This window comes from Triturus cristatus, chromosome 9, assembly GCF_964204655.1.
Source record: "Triturus cristatus chromosome 9, aTriCri1.1, whole genome shotgun sequence".
Lineage (NCBI taxonomy): Eukaryota > Metazoa > Chordata > Amphibia > Caudata > Salamandridae > Triturus > Triturus cristatus.
The window spans coordinates 455,584,106-455,606,355 of NC_140592.1; the positions used below are offsets into that span (position 1 = coordinate 455,584,106).

Here is a 22,250-nt window from a genome sequence, read left to right on the forward strand (position 1 = left end):
ATCGATAAGGCAAGGCATCGAATAAGAAGCACATTAATCAGAGTGACAAAAAAGTGAACCAAAGGTAAGTTCTCGGTAAGCCCACAATAGGTCTCTGTATGGTAAAACGGACCTAAAAAACCCCTCAATAAGTTGACTCTTCAGCAGAACTTTTTGTGTGAAGTGGAAAGTTTAACTTCTGAATTGGTATAGATTACTGGATATTCTGGAAGCCCTCTTGTAAAAAGCTTTTGGATGACGTTTTTCACTCACTGTAAAATAGTTTTTTGTATACTTCATGCTGTAAACAAAACAAGACAACTGCATCAAAACTGGATCTTTGTCCAAAAGAATCCATCAGCTACAGAAGAAGGGCTTGAAAAAGCATGCAACACACCTGAGTCAAGGATCTCCAGTCCATGTTGGCACTCCCAATGTACAAGTGTTGCTGATCAACCACCCAGAACTTGGTATGCAGAACTCCACCGGTCAGGTTTTTCATGGGCACAATTCGGATATCGGCTCCTGTGTTTAGCAGACAGAACAAAATGAGCTTCTCTGTGATCAACCTAAGCAATCTTTACAATGTGCAGAGAGACTTGGCAGTTTCCATTAATCATAAAAGGCAAGAACAATGAATACTGCACACTATACCCTCAATCTCCTAAATCCACAGGCAAGAGGATAGAGAAGCCAGATGGATGAATGTAAAATAAAACCCTGAAACTTGAGTGTTTAAATTAATTGGGAACACTTGTAATTACACAGGGGGAATCCCACTCCATTTTTGGCCTTTGCTTATGGTCACTCCTCTTCAGAAACAGCACAAAATCAGTCTTGGGCATCGCCACACAGGTCTATATAATCTGCACATGTCCACTCAACATGGGAACAAAGGAAATGTCAACTATATTTCAGACTTATTGGGCCTCATCGGTTTTAGCCACACCTTCATAGCAAGGAGAATTATTAATATTATGATTATTATTGTTAAAAATTTTGAAAAACGCACTGCAACCTAAAATACATCCTGGTACTGGCTAAAAGAGTAAATGGGAGGCTTTTCCAGAGCTGAGAATCCATGACAGAAAAAACCTGACTCTTGCCGATTTAACCCCCCGCACCCCTCCCACCCCACCCCAACTCCCCTCCTCCCTATCCAAGACCTATTAAATCTCAGAGGTTGATGTAGAATTCCATATCCCTCTGGACACGCTGACCCAAATTCAGGGTTTGAGTCAACTCTGGACCAAGTTTACCTTTAAAAAAAGGGTTAATAAATATGGTAGTAGACATTAACAGATGTATTTCCATCACGTTTTAAAAGGAAGCGCACATTCAATAACACGCAAGATAAATGCCTTGAGGTTTTAGCTCCCATTGAGGGTTCTGATCCTTTCTCTATCTAAGGAGCCTGGACATCTGGTGTTCAAATTGAAGGACCCAACAGTTTAAATATCATATGAGATGATTTTCCCTGGCAAGCTTTTCACCGAAGAAGCAGCTCTCTAATATAGAGCCGAAAACCACCATTGTCCAATGCCTCTATAGCCAGGGTCTGATGGAAAACATATAGTTTTGAACCTGTAGGTGTAATTGTGCAGCTCGAAGAATTTGCAGTATTGACATGCTGTGCATTATTCAACCATCTAGAATTCTCCACTATTTTGTAGTCCTCCTATTTTTTGTTGTTGCTGGGCGTTGGCGGACTGTGAATTGGTCTATACTGTGGAATCGTATCCCCTCTTCCAGAAGCTCCCACCTTTGGTCACCATCTTCAGTTTTTTTTCTTTCTTGTTTCTTGTTCTCTCCTTCCATCTTCCTGGTAGAGGCGGGTGGGTCGCTTATGAATCCAGAAAATTCTTCAAACTGCAAAACTACACCTAGAGGTAAGAAACTATACGTTTTGCAGCATGAATATTTTCAGGATTCCAATGCTGTGCATAGATTTCTTAGTGGTTTTGTTATTTTCATGGTGGTTGGGTTGAAGATGAGCTTTGATGGTAAACAGACATTGTAAGACCTTCTGTCCCACTTGAACTTTCTTTTTATTTCAAAGTCTATACAGTAGTGTTTTGTGAACGTGTGTAGAGATGACCGCATTGCTGCCATACATATGTCCTGTAAGGGTGTATTTGCTTGAAAGGCAATGGTTGCTCCTTTCTTCCATGTTGAATATGCTCATGGGGTTGAGTTGAGTTTCTCCCCAGTTGAATTATTTGCGCGATCTATTTTGCTATTGTGTCCTTAGTTACTGGTTTCCCTAGATAGTTCTTTACAAATTAGACAAATAGTTACATTGTCTTCCTGTTTGTTTTCATCTTTTCAATGTAGTACATTATAGAGAGTCTTGCGGCCAGTATGTGTAGCGTTCTCTCTGCGTGTCTCTTTGGTTTCTGGAAAAAAACTTGGAATTTGTGTTGTTTGATTAATGTGGAAATGTGAAACTATCTTTGATAAGAACTGTGGGTCTGTCCTCAGGACGATCCTGTCCTTGTGAACCTGAAAGTATGGTTCTTGAAGTGTAAAGTTTGTATTTCACTCAGTGCACAGATGTTATGGCCACCAGAAATGTTATCTTAAGGGTGAGCATTTGTAATCTCGCCTTGTGCAATGGTTCAAATGGTGCATTCCTTAATTGTGTGAGTACCGCATTTAAATTCCTTGTGGGTGCTGGTACCTTTCTTGGTGATGCAATCTTGTTTGCCCCTTTTAAAAATCTTTTTATTATTGGGCTGTGAAAAAGCTTCTTCCCACGGGAACCCTTGTGAAGGTCACTATTGCTGCTAAGTGTACCTTTATCGATGCATATGTTAACTTACAGTCTGATGTGTATTAGATATCTTAACACTGTTGCGTCTTTTGTGTTTTTCCATTTCAGTCCATAGACCCCATAGAAAATATATTTTTTCCATTTTGCTATATAGCACATTCTTTTTGTAGGCTTTCTTGCTTCTCTTTAATCAGCCATTGTGTTTTCTGGTAGCTGTAAATGACTGAATTTTAAGTCTTCAGGAGCCAGGCTTAAAGATTTTGGTTCTGGGTGTAGTACCCTTCCTTTTTCCACTGACAGTAGGTTTTGTTTTAATGGTAATAATTGAATGTTTCCTTGTACCATTTTTATCAGTTCCGAGAACAATGTTTGCCTCACGCACTGTGGGGCAATTAGTAGGAATGTCATTTTGCTTCTCCTGCATTTGCTTATCACTGTATGTGACAGTGGCACTGGGGGGAAAGCATGAGCAAATGTCCCTAACCAGTTTATCAACAGTGCATTCCCCAGTGATTGGTGGTGTGGCTGTCTGGAGGCAAAGCTTTGGCATTTTCCTTTCAACAGTGTTGCAAATAGATCTATTGTTGGAGTTCCCCACCTCCAGAAGATCGGAGTACTGTCTGATTTCGTTCCCATTCATGTGAGCATGACGCTTGCCTGCTCAGCCTGACTGCTTCTAAACTGTCCTTTCCTAAGAAATGAACTACTGTTATTTCCATCTTCTTCTGTGTGGCCCACTTCCATAGTTCTAGGGCTAGGCTTGATAATGCAATGGATTGTGTTCCTCCTCGCTTGTTGACATAAAGCATTGTGTTTGTGTTGTCTGTTTGGATCAATACTGATTAAACAGCAATTCTGAAAGGCTTTTAATGCTAAGAACACTGTTTTTAGTTCCATGATATTGATGCGGTGTACTGCATCTTGTTCCTTCCAGACTCCTTGCACTTTGAGCGAGACCATGTGAGCTCCCCAACCCATATGTGAGGCACGTGTTGTAATTTTCACTGATGGACTTGGTTGTGCAAAGATTCTCCCCTCTGTCATATGGGATTTGTTCCACCATGTCATCTCCTCTTGTACTTTTTGCGTGACAACCACTAGATTTTCCCAACTTCCTGTTGCTTGTGATCATTGATTTGAAAGCCATTCCTGAATTGGCTTCATGTGTAGTCTTGCATATGGGATCAGGGGTATGCATGATGCCATCTTTCCTAGCAGTTACCCCACTGTCCTCACTTCTAGATGTTGCCCCCTTCTGGTATAGGGGAGTTTACAGCAGTAATGACTGTATTCTCTTTTCGCTGGGGTACACCTTCCCTTGGATTGAGTTGATCCTTGCTCCAAGAAACATTTTTTCCTGCTCTGGTGTTGGTGATGACATATGTTTATTGATACTTTGAAAGTGAATTAAGCTCTCATTACTTGCTGAATATGTTCCTTGCACTTGTTGTGGGAGTTTGCTCTTACTAGCCAGTCATCTAGGTAAGGATAGACATGCATGCCTTGTCTTAAGTGTGCTGCTACTGCTGCGAGACACTGTAAATACTCTTGTTGCTGCTTATATCCTGAATGCCAGTACTGTGAACTGGTAGTGAGTCTTGTTGACCAAACACATTAGGTATTTTATGCGTTTTGCATTCATTGGGATGTATATGTAGGCATCTTTCAAATCTATAGTTGCCATGTAATCCCCTTTTTGCAATTGTGCGGTGACCGCCAGCAAAGTTGTTATTTTGAATCTTTGAGTCTTTATAAACTTTACAAATCTGAGGTCTAAAATTGGTCTTAGAGATATATCTACCTTCGGAATTAGGAAATAAGTGGAGTAATTTCCCTTGTTAATTTCCGCTTTTGGCACTGTTTGTATTGCTCCTTTCTCCAGCAATTCCTCTACCTCCTTGAAGAGACGGTATGTTTTTTCTTTTGAATGCCCAGTCTTTTTAGGTCTTGCTTAGAGCAGCGCTTGTGCTGTCACTTCGAGACATGCAGTATTCAGTATATGTGCATTAAGCTCCGCCCATGTTCCGCCTATCTTTACAATTGGCTTCTCTTCCTGTCCTTTGTAAATTATGGCTTTTGATTCGTCAATAGGCTTAGTAGTCCCTCCTCAGTACCTCCTTGTCTCTCTTTGTAACCTCCCATGAGGACTGGCCCTCTTATTGTGGTGTTATGCAGTATGTTTTATTTACTGTCTCTGGGCACTATTTTCTTAAATGGCTTTCTCTTATCACAGGCACGACATGCTTTCCTGCGATCTGCAACTGCTTGTTTACAATTTACTACTGACAGACGCTCCTTCCCTCTCCTCAGCTCTCTCCTACTCCCTCCTGCTTCTTTAATCCATGCTGTCTGCTGCGAGTTTTACATTTAAACCCCACGCCGGCTTTAATTAGCACCAACATCCCTCCCTCCTGTTGCTTGTTTAAATTGCCCTGCAGAAATGAGAGTTGTAAACAGAGGGTTTAGTAATGCATGATGGCAGAGAAAGATTAAACTTGGAAAAAACCACTTTTTTTTGGCAAACCCACATTAAATGTAGTTTTCCCCACAGTCACCTTTTCTTTCTCCAAAACGAGAGTTTTCCTTCCATTCAGATGTCAAAAAGAGCTTCCACAAAGGTGAAGTGTGACACTTTTCAAAGTACCATATTATTTATGAAGTGCCCTCTCTCCTATGTCTGCAGAGACGGTTTAGCAATGCATTAAAGACACATTGTGTCCAAAAGGCTCTGCGGACATAGGTGGAGGGAGGGCACTTTATAAATCTTGTTATGCTTATTATATGTGCAGTAACAGCCCCTTGCATCTTTCATTTACTGTCACTTAATGAAGTTTTCTGTCTTTAATGCAAAGGGAGCATTTTTTTAGCACACATTTCAGTTTCTAGAACACAAAGCTTTAGAAAATGCTAATGTCACTGCTCAGTGAAAGCCAGTCTTTTGTTATTCTTCAGTAGAGTTTATTGCTCAGTGTTCACGTTTTATGGGTCCTCCTGGAAGAAGACAGCCCTGATAAGATAAGGATCAGCAACCAAAGGCTATGTCTGTTTTCAAGAAACATGTGCTGCTTTCCTGTTATTAAAATATGATACAGTGTAGAATATTTGTCGAAATCATCCATTTCTTTTTATATTTGTTTTTTAACAAACATTTACAGGATAATCCCAACACTACTAGCCTATCATAACTAATTATTTGTGATATCTTCCAAGGCTTTTTTTTTTCTTTAATATGGGAGAGTGTGCTGCTTTTGTAAAAATGGTCCTGTTTTAATCTCTTTATTTTCTAACGCGTCTACAATATATTTCAAATTCCAAGGGAACTCAAGACCTGTAAACAGGGCATATTATATGTAACCAATACATCTGGGTTATTTGTTATAGGCAAACAACCATAACCCACATATTCCTACAAAAGGACTCCTCCTTTACTGAAGTAAAAAAATTCTCCTCACTCAGGAACTATACACAGTGCAGCTTTCTTTCTAGAAATTATACAGACGTTAACATTGTTTTTCTGAAGCTCTTGCTCATTGTTTCACCGTTTTTAAAGGTAAGGCTTTTTTATATGTACTCAATCAGCACTGCTGTAATAACAAGCATTCAGCGCCACATAAATCAAAACAATGCCACAATTCCACACCACACAATTCAGTGCCACACAATTCCACACCACACAACGTAATTACAATCTACATAAAACCACTCAACACCACAAAAATCAACTCCACCTAATTGCATGCTGCTCAATACCACATAAATACACTCCACATGCATCCACTCTGACAAATAACAATTCACATAAATACACTCCACGCCACATAATTCCATTCAACATATTTTCCCCCAACACCACACTGTTCCATGCCACACTATTCAACTCCACACAAATCCATTCCACACTACATAATTCAACATTAAACCACATTATTTCACACCACAGCAAAATTCCACTACACACCACATATATTAAATTTAGAACACAGAATTCAACATCATACCCCATAATTCAACAGCACACCACATAGTTAAACTCCACTACATAACAATCCACAACACAAAATGCCATTCCAATACATTAAAAAACACCAAATTACTTGTCACATAATACAACTGCACATCAAGCCACATAATTCCACTACACAAATGAACGTCACACAACAATGCCACAACTAACAATTCCAATCCAACTCATAATTCCACTACAAACCACATCCATCCACTCCAGTCCATAACACATAAGTAAGATATTTACCTTTACAACACCAATACCTCCAACTCTTTCTTTTTTTTAACACCCAAACACACAGATCTGTGGCTTAGCTATAACTATGTTCTTTTTCTTCCCAAAAGCGCAACACTATCCACACAGTTCCAAGCCACACAATTCAACTCCACACATTTCCAATGCACACCACATAATTCAACACCAAACCACATTATTCCACTCCAAAACACCATTCCACTACAACTCAACAACACAATTTCACAACACACACCGCACAAATTCAATGCACACAATTCCACATCACGCCACAGAATTCAACAGCGCACCACATAATTAAACTCTCATACATACCACTCCACAACACAAAATACTATTCCACATAATCACACTCCATAACACAGAATCCCACTCAACATGATTCTAGTACACTAAATGCCACATAATTACTATCCACATAATTCCACAGTACAACATGCCACATAATTCCAATACACAAATCCTATCCACACAATTCCTCGGAACACAATTACACAACTAACTAATCCAATACAAGCCACATAATTCCACTACACACCACATACATACACTCCATAACACATAGGTAAAAGACATTACCATTTACAGTGCCAATAGCTCTAGCTCAAACTAATGCGAGACAGATTGCTTTTTTGTTAAAAAATATCCCAGCAGTAGCATAAGTAAGGATGAAGTACCTTATATGGCTAACAGAAGTCCCTGTACAACTCCACAAAGACACCTAGTAACAGCCTGCGATACTGCACCCTTTTCTTGCTTCGTGGATTTTCTTTTATTACTTATGCTACTGCTGGGATATTTTTTAACAAAATAAAATCTAACAAACATTATCATTTGCAACACGAATAGCTGAAACTTTCACTAAGGCGAGACCTATTGCATTGCAAATGCTCGTTTGGTCTTCTTGCTGGAGGTATTTTGTCTAATTTTACGCAATATCCATATTGTGTTATGTTTGGGATCCATTTGTCTTATGCTATCTGCCTCCACTCCTGAAGGAAGTTTCCTATTCTGCCTTCCACTGGTGTTGTGTGTAAGGGGTGGAGATCTCTGTTTATGCCTTTCACTGGTGTTAATTGTGAGCGGTTTTGGACTCTCATGAAGTCACATGTTGGTAGGGGTTGTGCCTCCCCTATGTAGCTGTCCCTGTCCTCCTTCTTGAAAGAACTGTCATCATTGTTGCTAGTACTGCCAACTCTGCTGGGGTTTAGTTTTTCAATTGTTTCCCTGGAAATTCAGGTGGGATGTCCCTGACTGGATGATGCCTGTCCCCATAGGCCTGCGGGATGGTACTATTCCCCTTTGCATGCCTCCTTGAAACTGAAACGCTCCCATTGATTTTGCTATTTCATAGTCTTTGAGAGCTGATTCAAGGTGTCATACACCGTGCTCCCAAACAACCGTTGCCCGTTGAATGGGGTATTTAGTAGGTCTGTACCTCAGGCTTGAACCCCAAAATTTGCAGCCAGGAGTGACGGCTTAGGGTGATGCCCACCATTATCTGGTGGCTGGATGGGTCTGCTGCATCCAATGATGATTTGAGGCAGTTGTTGATGGTGTTCTTGCCTTCTTCCGTCAGGTATGCAGCTCTTTTCCTGTACTGTTCAGGCAGGGGCTTTATAAGTTCGGTTATCTCTTCCCAGTGCTGGTAGGCATGGCAATTTAGGAGCGCATTGGAATTTGCAATGCGCCACTGTTTCGCAGTACTGCGTTCAAAGTTTCGAACCAATAAGGTCCATCCTCTTTGCCTACTTATCTGGAGGGGGGCCTGATGTAGATGGTATGTTGGCCCTCTTCCGTGCTGTTGAGGTGATAATCGGATCAGCCGGCACAGTACCCTTTATGTATGCTGGGTCCATGGATGAATACTTGCATTTCTTTCTCTGCCTTTGATGTCGAGGTGATGATCGGATCAGCCAGCACAGTACCCTTTATGTATGCGGGGTCCTTGGATGAATACTTGCATTTATTTCTCTGCCTTTGGAGTCACAGCTCTACAAGTGGCGGATTCTTTGAAAGATTCTCCTCCCTGTTCCAGGACACTAGGAAGCATTGGCAGGAACTGGTTTCTTGCTTGTGTTGGTAAAAGTGCTTCAGGCAGGAAACACGACTGTGGCCTTTCCTCCTCTAGCTGCACTTGTCTGCAGCCTTCTTAACCACCTGATTATACATGCCAATGGCCTTGACGGATAGGTATCTACCCCCTCCTCCAGGGAATCTGTCTCAAGGTCTTGCCCCTGAGATTCTACATACTCTGATTTCTCAGAGCCCTGGACCAGACAACTATGCATGAATCCTACTGTCAAAGTCCATACAGAGCAAACTATATCTGAAAGCTATTGGGTGGACTGTGGGACCAAACACAGGTGTCCTTTGTTGCCCCTCCTATTTGCCCTGGCAATAGAGCCGCTGGTTTGCTACACCAGAGCAGAGGCTGCTTACAGGGGTTTAGAGATAGGTTGGCAAGTCCACAAACCTGCACTTTATGCTGAAGACCTATTACTTTTTCTACACAATAAGGGGACGCCCCTTGCGGGCGCTTGGGTGCATTTCAGGTCAGTTTCTGGACTAAAAGTTAATTGGCAGAAGTTGTGCTGTCTTCCTACACAAGCAGATCAGAGCCCTTCAGGGGAGATTGAGAATACTGGAATGAGATACCCGATGCCTGCAATATTTCGGAGTACAGATCTTCCATGACTCAGTTGATTTGCTAGAAGAAAACGCTGGGAAGGTGATCTGGACTCTAAGAACAAGCGTTGACTTCTGGAAGACACTCCCTCTCACAGTGGCGAGTTGTGTGGCATTATTGAAAATGACAGCACTTCACCGACTGTTATATTGTTTTGTGGTACTGCCGGTGTGGATCTATTGGGCGCTTTTCCACAAGATTGAATCTATTGTCATTGTTTTTATCTGAGGCTCACATCAGAGGTGCATGGCACTGGACATACTACGGAGACCAGTAACAGATGGAAGGTTGGCCGTTCTCGATTTTTGAAACCTATCTGGGGGCGCAGCTCCAACGGCTGGCACAGTGGTTGGCAGGTAGACTGACACCTGGGCGAGAGATGGGACACTTTGTCCCCGACCGCCGCCGAGTGGCTAGGCTACTGCTAAAGATTAGGTGCCCTACTGCGGATGATACCACAGAGTTTGGAGTGCTGCGCCGCTGTTGGGTTCGGTGCCTTCACAGAACATGTACGAGGGTCCCATACTTGCCTAATATCCCTACGGAACTCCTTGAGGAGTGGGGACCGGAGTGGCCTGACTGAGTGGACGAGTGCGGAAGCCTCCAAAATTGGTGAGCTGTTTGGAGATGAGATACTCCTCCCGTTTGAAGAGTTCTGATCAGGACACGATCTACCCCAGGGATCATTTTGTATTCCATGGAACCATGGCGGTTGCAATCTGTTAACACTGGGGTGCAGACATTATGGAACCAGAGCACTACAAGAGCTGTCAGTACATGGTCACGTCATCAGTTACTTTTTTTAAATTCTCTTTTTATTGAACAGTTGTGATAGCACAGTGGACGGCCGTGAAGCCACATTGCAATCAACTCCAATTACAAAAAAGCACATAACCATGTCTCAAATGAACATCTGTAATATATAGCATTATGGAGGAGGGAGATCAATGTCCAAATCTGTCCTGCGCAGTTCGACTGATGGAGACACAAATAATGATCAGGTACTTTTAAAGCTGTCATGTGCCTCTATCGGTTCATTAGGGAGGATAATCTTGAACCTCTTGATGCCCTCCAAGATAGATGGGAAACTCCATACCTGAAGGGGATTGGGTGGGTATACTGGAAATAGTGCCAAGAATATGAAGAAATGCTGGGTTTAAACGTATGAATTTATATGTTATACATAGAGAGTATCTCTCCCCTGGACGCATAAACAGGTAGTCCAATACAACAGACGCAAAATGTCCATGATGCGGAGAGGAAGGGGCAGAATTCATACTCATGTTTTTGGTATTGCCCAGTGTTCACTATCTACTGGGTAGAAATCACTGGATTGCTTATTGAAGTAATTGAGAGGGAGATCACTTGCACTGCTTGTTATGTTGGGTTCCACACACTCCTAAGACCAAAGCCACAAGTAGATTTCAAGACCTCACTTTTATTCTAGCAAAAGAGAAGTAGCGAGAAATGTGAAGGCCACAGGGGGAGGAGGTTTGGTAGAGGGGCATGTTGGACTGCTGGTATGATAGGTCACCACCGATTCTCCAACACAATTTGAAGGCTATTTGAGACTATGCGCATGGTGATAATGCTCTCTCAATTGTAATTCCAACTTGTAGGAAATGGCTAAGGGGCGAGGCGGGGTAGTTCAGTGATGGGATTGTACAAGTTTCACAGCAACTAATATGTCTTTATCAAGCACATACCAAGATAACTGAATCACTTCACATAACTGTTTGTTGTGGTCTACAGATGTAAACCAATAAAATAGGTTTACCCCCCAAAAAATTAGAGATACACATGGAACAAGTCACCAAACTGACCCTGAAATTTAAAAATGTTTCCATGATTTCTACACTAATCTTTATCGTTCTGGACTCTCCCCATAACGTAAGCCTTAGCCGTATTATTTATCTTTATTCCTGGAAATTGATATAAACACATCAATATTTCACCTCTGAACAGGCAACTTTCAGTAGCTAAGCTCCTTGATGTTTTATCAAAATTGCCCAAAGATAAAGCCCGGAAGGGTTTTTCATGGAATTTTGCTCCAAATTCTCTAAACTACTTATTCACAAACTCCTCTTACTTTTGAATATTTTCTCTAAATTATCAAAGCACAGGGATTCTTACTCGAAGCTATGCTTTGTTTGATTCCCAAAAAAGAAAAAGATTTAACCTTGTGTCGGAATTACAGACCAATTTTGCTGATTAATAGGGACTGTAGCATTTTTGCGCAATTGCTGGCTTTATGTATTAACTGTTTTTTGTTTCCGATCAGTACTAACTATTCCAGAATTTTTTCACCCTATTAAAGGATTATTCACTGATATCAGGCTATAAATTGAACATTGATAAATCAGAGGTACTTTCCCTTAATACATACTGTCTTAAAGAAATGTGTACAGATTAAGATTTCACATGGTGTCATACCTCTATCAAATGCCTATGAATTAGATACTATTCTTATTTACAGGAAACTATACGGATAAAACTTGTGGATAGTTAGACAAAAAATACTTACACTCTCGGAACAATGGTCACTAGTATTTTTATTATGATGAAGTCAATTAGACACCATTAAGATGATGATTCTGCCTTTGATAAACTTCTACTTATCCATATTATGGGTAAAACGCCCTCAGTTATTTTTTTTTATTTTTAAGTAGCTCCATGAGAACATTTTTGTGGAAAAACAAGAAAGCACTAATTTCCTAGCTTAAACTCTAACAACTCAAAGCTCTTTATGCGGTGAAGTTTACTCATTTAAGAAAAACATCACACTGCTTATACTCTGAAACAGATTTGGATCTCTTTATATTAAAATCCCGGCTCCATGCCCACTATTTTGCAATAGCTAGAAAGTTCCATTTACATCCCTTCCCCCTTCCATTATTTGGTACTTATTTCCGTATTTCACAACCTACGCAATTTTTTTTCAACTCATAACTTTCTCCGTCTCCCTAGCAAACCCTCTTATCACATATTTGCTCTCCGACAATGAGAACTTCCTGTTGTCCCCTCTTTGGTATAATAAAATAAATAATAGAGTTATATTTTAGAGAGACTGGTTCTCGAGGGGTATAGTTAAGGTAAATCAAGTCTTTTTCAAGTTTAAACCCCCATAATCAATTTTGGCTTCATCTGCTGTTACAGATCACTAATAGGATACGTTTGCACCCTTTATACCCTTTTTTTCTCTCTAATAGGCTACTTTTCCCCTCCTCTTATTTCCCTCATCGCCACCTTATTATAAAAAAATAAAATGATATGTTATCTTATTGTTCACTAGAATATATAATTGCATAGTTTGCATACCGTTACAAGTTATCTCCGATATTAATCTTTAATCTTTGTTAGGTTACAATGCTAATTACACCTACTATATTCTAATGAGTTTTATATTGTTCATGTATTATTCACATTACTGTAAGTATTGCAACTCTTTAATAAAACAATTTTGAAATAAAAAAATAAAAAGGACGAGACAAGTGATGGAAGTTAAGGGAAGACTGTCAATCCATCACACATGGCACCCGCTGGAAAGTGTCAAAAGTAAGAACTAATAGCATTTCTTACCCTCTTGGGGCTCATGGACACAAGTATTTTTGTGCTTGAAGGATCTTAAGTTACATTCCCATTTACCCTATAGTTTTGTTCACTAACCGACACACGACATTTTTAGAAGACAGAAATTAGGTGCTAATTACAAATTTCTAACACAACAAAAAGTGAGGTAAGCATCGTGAAAATAAAATCATTTGCATTATGGGTACAGTCCCTGCTACTCTCCCAAGTACTGTACAAAGTGAGAGGCAATCAGTTTGAGAGCGATTTGTTGGCAAACATTTTATAGGAGTCTCATAGTCCTACCTATCAGCTCCTCCAAAAAGGCAGTAACCGTAACAATATTAAACTAATCCTCTGACCTGGACACCCAGAGGTCCATGATTTATGGAGCAAAAACAGAATATTCCCCTAGACTTTTGGAGTTTAACTCTGATATTGCAAGATTCTATTTTGATCGAACTGTAAACTTTCTCCTTGTTTCACACCACAGCCCCCTTGCTTTAGCCTCTTACACTCCTATTCACAGTGCTCCCACACTAATTACCCTGCAGGAGAGGAGACACACACACACACCCCCAATGGATTTAACACAAGGCCAATGTTTCCCACCAAAAGAGCAATGCGTGATGGCTCAACTGTGTTGTACTCTGTACTATGCAACCAATTCCCAATGTTTCCAATTCTCCACTCTCTTAACATGAGGCAGGATATAAAAACAACACTAATCACCATATCTCTTTCAGACGTATCTACGAGGAATGCCCAAGATGTATTCGGTTCAAGGTTTAGGTGTAAAGAGTTCACTTCACCCTATCTGTACCATTCCTGCTCCTTATCACCCAATATACCAGTAGATTTACTCTAGCACTTATTTCCCTTACTTCCCTAAAGGGAATAGATACATTTTTCTCTCTTGTTGGCACTAGACGGCATTAGGGAGCAGATGTGACAAGTTTAATTTAACAGCTTTTGTAAGACATTTAAAGCGGTCAGGAACAGTAAACCACAACACAGCAGAGGGCTTGTTCTTGTTTGATCAACTGAATCATTCTTACCAGCCTCCTTCAGGGCATTGAGATCATTCATCCGTGACGGTGAGTTTGGTGGATCTACAGCGATCCGTAGTGTGATGCCTCTTTGAGGTAGGTTCAGAAGTTCTTTGAGTATATGTTCACCCTAAATATTTGCAAGAAAAACATAGCAATCACAAGCCGTCCCCCTTAAGATATACTGTGCTACAAAACAGTTCACACACTTAGGTTGCGCAACTTTAAAAACAGAGACCAGCAGACCTGCTGGACATCACAAGGGGCATCTGAAGGGGCCATCTGGCTTTCTACCCAGAGAGCAAGCAACTTTTGGTTGTTGCGGCTGTGGAGGTGTTCCAAGGGATCACGATGAAGTCCTAATTATTGAAAAGAAGCTGTACACTGAGGAGTCCTTTTGAAGAGGAGGGATACTTTTTTGAGATTCTTGAAAAGAAGGATGGTGGAAGTGAAGGCCAGGAGGACCAGAGCTTCAAAACAGAAAACTAGAACAGATCTCCTCCATAAAAGGAGAACAGCAAACCATGGCAAAGAAGTACAACAACGGCAAACCCAAGCACATCAGAATGTGGCAAAATCCATAGATATAGAAGCCAGGATAAATGAGGATGTGGAGTAATGGCCTGAGCTGCCAAATTTGGCACCGGTGGGAATGAAGTTCGAGTCTTGGCGTCAACATCCTGTGATTCTGGGCAAATTGCTTAATCTCACTGCACTATAATTCAGCGCCCTGAGACCTCAGAGGTGATTTGCTGCGCTTTACATATCCTGGATTGGATTGAAATGAAGAAAACCATTGCAAAAGGTTTAGGTGCATTGTGCCACTTTGGCAAGCTTTGATTGTCTCTTGGACAGAGCAGTTTTTTGATCGAATTTATTTTGTGATCTCTATGCTAGCAACCACTTAGTTTCTAAATGAACGCCAAATAGTAAATATTTCACATTGACAGCACTGCAATACACTCTCTTCTAATACTCACAGATGTATAGTGAATTCATCAAAATATGGCTGGGCCAATTCTAAATTGGTAATTGAATTTTAAATTGGATGTTAAAGTAAAAAATACACAGTGTATTGAGTCAAGAATACAAGTGTGCAGCAAGTAATACTTTTTTTTTTTAAATACATTTTTATTTCAAACACTAGCAATCAGTTTAGAGAGACCATTGTGTCTATTTCCAGTAAATCGTGGGTTGCCTCATTCACTTAGAGGAGATTTAGTTTCAGGGAAGTAAGAATCTATTCGGGAAGGCATACATCTAGGAAGATGTTCGTGTTATACTTCCCTAGGAAACAAACACAGATTAGAAAGACTACAGTGGCAAACTACCACAAAAGAAGTGTGATCTGAGACTCTGACACAAAGGTATTGAGTAAAAAGAAAAGGAAGGGAATGGGTATGAAGAGACACAGACTTTCTAAAGGAAACTAAACAAATCACTTAAAACAAGAAAATCCATTAAGAAATAATACTTATACAATAGGAGGTGTCCAACTTATCATCTGGAAAGCCAAAGCAATGTCAAAGTTTTAAGACAACCACTCAAGGTCTCTTGCCAGATTCATGCTAAGTAAATGTATCTTATGTGAATGTCTGGTGTGGATCAGACCCTTTTGTGAGTATGTTGGAGAACCTTGTTCTAAAACTTGTGGTATTGGTAAGAGAATTAGGTTGCCCAGCCAATTTGGAAAATAACGTTTCCCCAAAGAAAGGGAACTCAATACAGGGAAAAGCACACTAGAAGTACAGGGGGAAAGGAAAATGCTACTTACCAGTATGCCTCTGTTCTTGGCATGTAGAGCTGCAGATCCACACACTAAGCATAGATCGCCATCTGGTGTTTGACCCGGATGTTTGCACTTTTTTTTGTCTTGGAAAAGTCTTTGGAAGTCATGAGATAGCTGACTCCTCCTTTGGATGATAGTGCACATGGGCATCGGCTCCATCTTCAGATTGTTTTTCGACAGCAGGGAAATGATGGAGTTTTGTGAGAAACAGAAAAGATTACTATGTATGCTGTATCTAAATAAGATAATACTGGAACAAATAAAGGTAGCCGGGGAGGTGGGTGGGCATGTGTGGATCTGCAGCTGTACATGCCAAGAACAGATGCATACTGGTAAGTAGCATTTTTCGTTCATGGCATATGAACTGCAGATCACACACTAAGCATAGATTGTGTAGCAGTACGCCTCCTTAGCGGCGACCACCAGTATCTATTGCAGTAGTCTGAAATAATGTTTTGAGTCCAGCCTGGCCCACACTAGCTTGTTGTTTTGTTTGCACATCTACACAATAGTGCTTTGTGAATGTATGCGGTGTAGACCATGTAGCTGCTTTGCAGATGTCATGTAAGGGAATGTTCCCTAAAAATGCCATTGAAGCCCCTATCTTTCAGGTAGAGTGGGCTTTAGGGGGAACTGACAATGTTCGTTTTGCTTTGTGATAGCAAATCTGTATGCATTTGACAATCCACCTTGCTATCCCAGGTTTTGATATGGAGTTGCCTTTATGTGGTGGTGAGAAGGATACGAAAAGCTGTTTTGTCTTGCAAAAAGGTATTTGTTCTCTCAATGTAATAAAGCAGTGCTCTTTTGACATCCAGAGTGTGAAGAGCTCTTTCTGCGACTGTTTGTGGTTGAGAGAAGAACACTAGCAACTCTATCGACTGATTGAGGTGGAAGGGAGAAATAACCTTTTTTTTAAATTTATTTTATTTATTGACATTTTCAATACTACAACAGCAAACCAAATTAACAAGCCAGTTTCTTATTGAATATTCCAATCAGGCTGTGACAGCTGACTCTACTTGGACCATAAAAATTATAACAGAACACGTCCCACCCACTATCTCAAAATCTCACATGGAGTATGGATAACATAAAAGTCCGAGCATGTCCACAGTATATCAAATGGTATACATATATGAGATTACCTGACACAACTTCCCCTGAGAGAGCCTATTACAAGTGCACACACCCATTCACTCACCCAGATCGGCAACTCCTGTGCTAGATAATAGGTAATAAAGAGAAAGCATAGACATCTCACAAATACAGTGGGGACTACACTGCCATCTCATTCGAGGGCCCAGCCTCCCCCTGCGAGTTAATGTTCCAAGCCAAGAATGGGTCCCAAATGTTACGGGGCCTGGAATTAAGTGGCAACAATTCCCAAAATGTACTCAGTTGAGTATGACCATATGTAATGTCCCTGATCCACACCCTAGTAGTGGGCACCCTCTTCCTACCCCAATGTACGGCTATCTGACGCTTAGAAAATAAAAGGAGAAGGGCGTGCAGTTTACGTAGCTTAGGTGGCGTATCCTTTACGTATCCCAGTAGGGCCATCACCGGAGATGGAGCCAGCTGCACCCCTAGTATGTCATTCACAGAATCGAAGACTTCCACCCAGAAAGCAGCTATCCCAGGGCAGTGCCATGCCACATGTAGAAATGTGGCCGGAATGTGGCCACATCTCCAGCAGTCGCTCTTCGCACGAAGACCCATCAAGGGAGAAATAACCTTAGGGAGAAATTTAGGAATAGTGCGTAGAACAACCTTATAATGATGTATTTGTGAGAAAGGTACCTGAATGGTTAGTGCTTGGAGCTCACTAACTCTTCTAAGCAACTTTTCATGTTAAAAACTGTAGCTCACATTTATGCAGAGGTTCAAATGGATGACCCATTAGTCTTGTGAGAACTATGTTTAAATTCCACACAGGTGAGGGTGGTACTCTGGGATGAATTATTCTTTTGAGGCCTTCCATAAATGCTTTGATGGCAGGTACTCTGAAAAGTGATAAGTGTTGCCTATTTTGTAAATAGGCCGCTATGGCAGCGAGGTGCAACCTAATAGATGTATAAGCCAAGTTACACCTTTGGAGATGTAGTAGGTAACCTATGATGTGTTGGATAGACACATCTAGGGGATTGATGGTGTTGGTATGACAATATATCATTCATCTTTTCCACTTGGCTGCATAGCAGGCTCTAGCGGTGGGATGTCTAGCCCCCTTAATAACGTTCCTACAGTCAGGGAGAAGGTTAGAGTAACCAAATTCTAAGACCTCAGGAGCCATATCGCAAGGTTGAGCTGAGCTGGGTCCCGGTGTCTGATCTCTCCACGGTTCTGGGTTAAGAGGCATGGGGAGAGGTGCAGGTTTTGGTGCGGGACCACAGAGAGTTCCAGTAATGTGGTGTACCACGGTTGTCTGGCCCAAGCTGGAGCAACTAAAATGAGAGTCAGTGAGTGTTGCTGTAGCTTTCGCACCACCAATGGAATGAGTGGGCGAGGCGGAAAAGCGTACGCAAATCTGCCTGACCCACTCATCCATATCGCATTGCCTTTGGACACTGGGTGTGGAAATCTGGCGGCGAAGCTTGGGCATTTGGCGTTTCCGTGTGTGGCGAAGAGGTCTATGTGTGGTTGGCCCCATATTTGGAAAAATGGTTGAAGAACTGGCGGATAAAGTTCCCACTTGTGAATCTGTTGCGTTTGACGGCTTAACAGATCGGCTATGTTGTTTTGGACTCCCGGGAAATGTTGGGCTAGTAGAAAAATGTTCTGCGGTATAGCCCATCTCCATATGCTTTGTGCTAGATGAGAGAGCTGTAGAGAATGTGTCCTGCCTTGTTTCTGTATGTAGTACATGGCTGTCATGTTGTCCGTGCGGACTACGACAGCCTTGCCTGATATTTGCTTCTGGAATACCTTTAGGGCTAGGAATATGGCTAGTAACTCCAGGTGGTTGATGTGGTGTAATTTATGCTGAGGAGTCCACCTGCCCTGCATGGTGTGATGTAAAAGATGAGCTCCCTAGCCGGAGAGTGATGCGTCCGCTGTCAGGACAATCTGTGGAACTGGCTCTAGGAACGGGTGCCCTTTGGAGAGGTTTTTGGTGTTCCACCACTGCAGAGAGCGGTGAGTGCGACCGTCTACCAACACCAGATCTGTTAACTGACCTTGAGCCTGGTTCCATTGGCGTGCTAGGCACTCTTGGAGAGGACGCATCTGGAGTCTTGCGTGAGGTACTATGAATATGCAAGAGGCCATCATCCCTATGGACACTGGAGCTGGAGGAGAGTGTTGAGGCTGAAATTTGGTTATGAGGGTTTGCATGCTTGCTATCCTGGCTAGACTGGGATAAGCGAGCGCCTTTTTGGTGTCTATTGTGGCACCTAGGTATTGTTGTATGTGGGACGGCTGTAGATGAGACTTTGCGTAGTTTACTTTAAACCCCAAGTCGTGGAGTAGTTGAATAGTGGCTTGAGTGTGGTGTACACACTGACTGTATGAGCTGGCTTTTATGAGCCAGTCATCTAGATATGGGAAGATGTGAATGTGCTGTCTTCTTAGATGAGCTTCCACTACCGCCAGGCACTTGGTGAATACCCAGGGTGCTGTGGTGACTCCGAAAGGGAGTACTTTGAATTGGTAGTGTTGACCGTCCACTACGAACCTGAGATATTTCCTGTGAGATGTGTGGAATGGGAATATGGAAGTAGGCGTCCTAGAGATCTAGAGTGGCAAGGAAGTCGCCTTGTGAAAGAAGAGGAAGGACCTGCTGAAGTGTGACCATGTGAAAATGGTCTGACTGTATGTAGAGGTTTAGGGATCTGAGGTCCAGAATAGGTCTCAGAGAGCCGTCCTTTTTTGGTATGAGAAAATAAGAGGTGGAGGGGTTGTCAGAGGAGTAGCCTCTGGAGGTGCCCTTGTAAGAGGGACGACGAAAGGAACGTCTGGGAGCTTGCAATTGCAAGGCTCCCATTGATTTAGCGGGGTCTGTGTTCTTCTTCATTTTTTCAAGGGATGAATCAACATTAGGGCCAAATAAGTGTTCCTGATAGAATGGTTGGTTTAAGATGGTACTTTGTACTTCAGGTTTGAAACCTGAAATGCGAAACCAGGCATGTCTACGCAGGAGAACACTTGTGTTGACAGCTCTAAAGGCGGTATCTGCCACGTCTAGCGCGCTATGAATGGAGGTGTTGGTGATGAGTTTCCCCTCTTGTATAAGGTGATTGGCTTTGTCCTTATATTTGTCTGGGAGGTGTTGCAATAGGGTTTCAAGCTGGTCGTAATGTGCCCTATCGTACCTGGCTAACAGTGCTTGAGTGTTGGCAATACGCCATATGTTAGCTGCCTGTGAAGCGGTTCTTTTGCCAGAGGCGTCTAAGAGTGTGGAGCATCCCCTGATATCTGAGAGTTGGCCCTCTTTCTAGCATTGGAGACTTCAAGGGAGTCTATTGGTACAGGGCCCTTAATGTAAGCTGGGTCTGCTGGGGCAGCCTCATATTTTTTCTCGATCCTGGGGTTAATAACCATAGCCCTAACAGGATCTTCAAATACCTCAGGTGCATGCTTGGTATCTCCTTTTAGCATGGGCAGAATAGTGGTGGACCTTTGTGGCTTATCAAAGGTGTCCATAAGGAAATCTTCTTCCACCGGGTCAGTATGTAAGTCAACCCCGTGGTATTGGCCAGCTCTGGAGAAGCTGATGAAAACCCATTGTGTCCTCTGGAAGGGAAGGCCTGGAGGGGTAGATGTCATCTTGTGGAACATTAGGGACATCTGGCATACTATAATCATCCCAGGGATCAGGGGAATAAGGTGGATCCCCTAGTGGCTCATCATCTGCACCCCCTCCTGTGTCATCAGAGGTGTCATCATCATCATCCATTGGTGGAGGAGATGGTGTAGGAGAATGGTGTGGTGAGGGAGGAGGTGGGGGAGGAGGTGGAGGTGGGGGAGGTGGTGGAGAAGGGACCCTGAGGGGAGATGTGGCAATGTCCATTTTTTTAGGTGGTGGAGCCGGTACAGATGTATCCAATGGTCTCTTCTTTGCACTCAAAGTCGGCTGACCAGTTTTAGGGTCTTTTAGAAGAGTTTTCTGTTAAGGGTCTGGTCTAAATAGCTCTTCTGATAGAGGCTGGTCTTTCGGCGCCGACTGTTTCGGTTCGGAAGACTTGCGCGGCACCGACTCTGGAAGGGTTTTGTGCTCCTTTGGCTTGGAACTGTGATGTTTTACAGTCTCTGTGGCTGCTTGTGGAACTGGGCATTTTTTCGGATCCAAGGCTTTTTTCGCCTCCGAAGGGTGTAAATCCGAAGCTTTAGGGATCGGCTTTTTACTCGGCTCCGAGTGTTTTTTTGGAGTCGATGGGGCGGTGCCTGTAGATTTCGGTGCCTAGTGCTTGGATGTGGAGGTAGTGATCGGCACGGAGGAGGAGGGCGGTTTCTTCTTCGGTGCCGGTGACCGTTCGGTATCAATGGTAGACTGACTCGAGCCCGAGTCGCCTGAAGGCTTAGTAGGCTTCTTTGCCGGGCCCGAGGGTGGGGCATGGGAAGCAGTCTCTCGGTGTGCACCTGGGCCCGAAGGTGAAGGAGTGACCGAAGCCTTTTTCGATGGTTAGGGAGGGGGTCGGGTCGACGTCTCTACTTACGACCCGCTGCCCAGGAGTGATGTCCTCGAGGTCGGAGTCATCGGCTTCGGAGGCGCTGACGGGGCCTTCTTCGATTCGCTCCTGTTCTGGTACATCGACACCCTCCTCGAAGAGATCATCGGGGATAGGTGTCGATGAGCGAGCCATTGTTCTCCTGGCTCGACGATCTCGAATGGTCTTCTTCGAGCGGAAAGAGGCACAAGCCGCACAGTCTCTGGCCTTGTGCTCCAGAGACAAGCAGAGGATGCACACCTCATGCAGATCGGTGTGGGGAAATTTCGACCCACATTGAGGGCATTTCTTGAATGGCGTCCTTTCCATGAGTCAGATACCAAGGCCCAGGTAGGCCCGAAGGCCTTCGTCGACGACCGGAATCGAGGACTTCGATGTTGAAGAGATGCGCGACGACTAGGGATTGCGATTGAAAACAATACCGGAGAAGGGTGAAGGATTGCACGTCGAGAGTGGAATCGGTGACAGTTCCGA

General features: G+C 42.6%; 1 protein-coding gene across 3 annotated transcripts in view; it reads right to left on the minus strand.

The window, feature by feature from the left end:
- PLD3 (phospholipase D family member 3) overlaps positions 1 to 22,250 on the minus strand; it is a 269,488-nt gene that overhangs the window by 68,593 nt on the left and 178,645 nt on the right. For all 3 annotated transcript variants that reach the window (XM_085625365.1, XM_085625364.1, XM_085625367.1), the window contains 2 exons: positions 14,328 to 14,448; positions 377 to 504 (listed from right to left, as the gene is read on the minus strand). In XM_085625365.1, the coding sequence (XP_085481491.1) occupies positions 377 to 504; positions 14,328 to 14,448 (249 nt within the window). The remainder of the gene's footprint in view (positions 1 to 376; positions 505 to 14,327; positions 14,449 to 22,250) is intronic.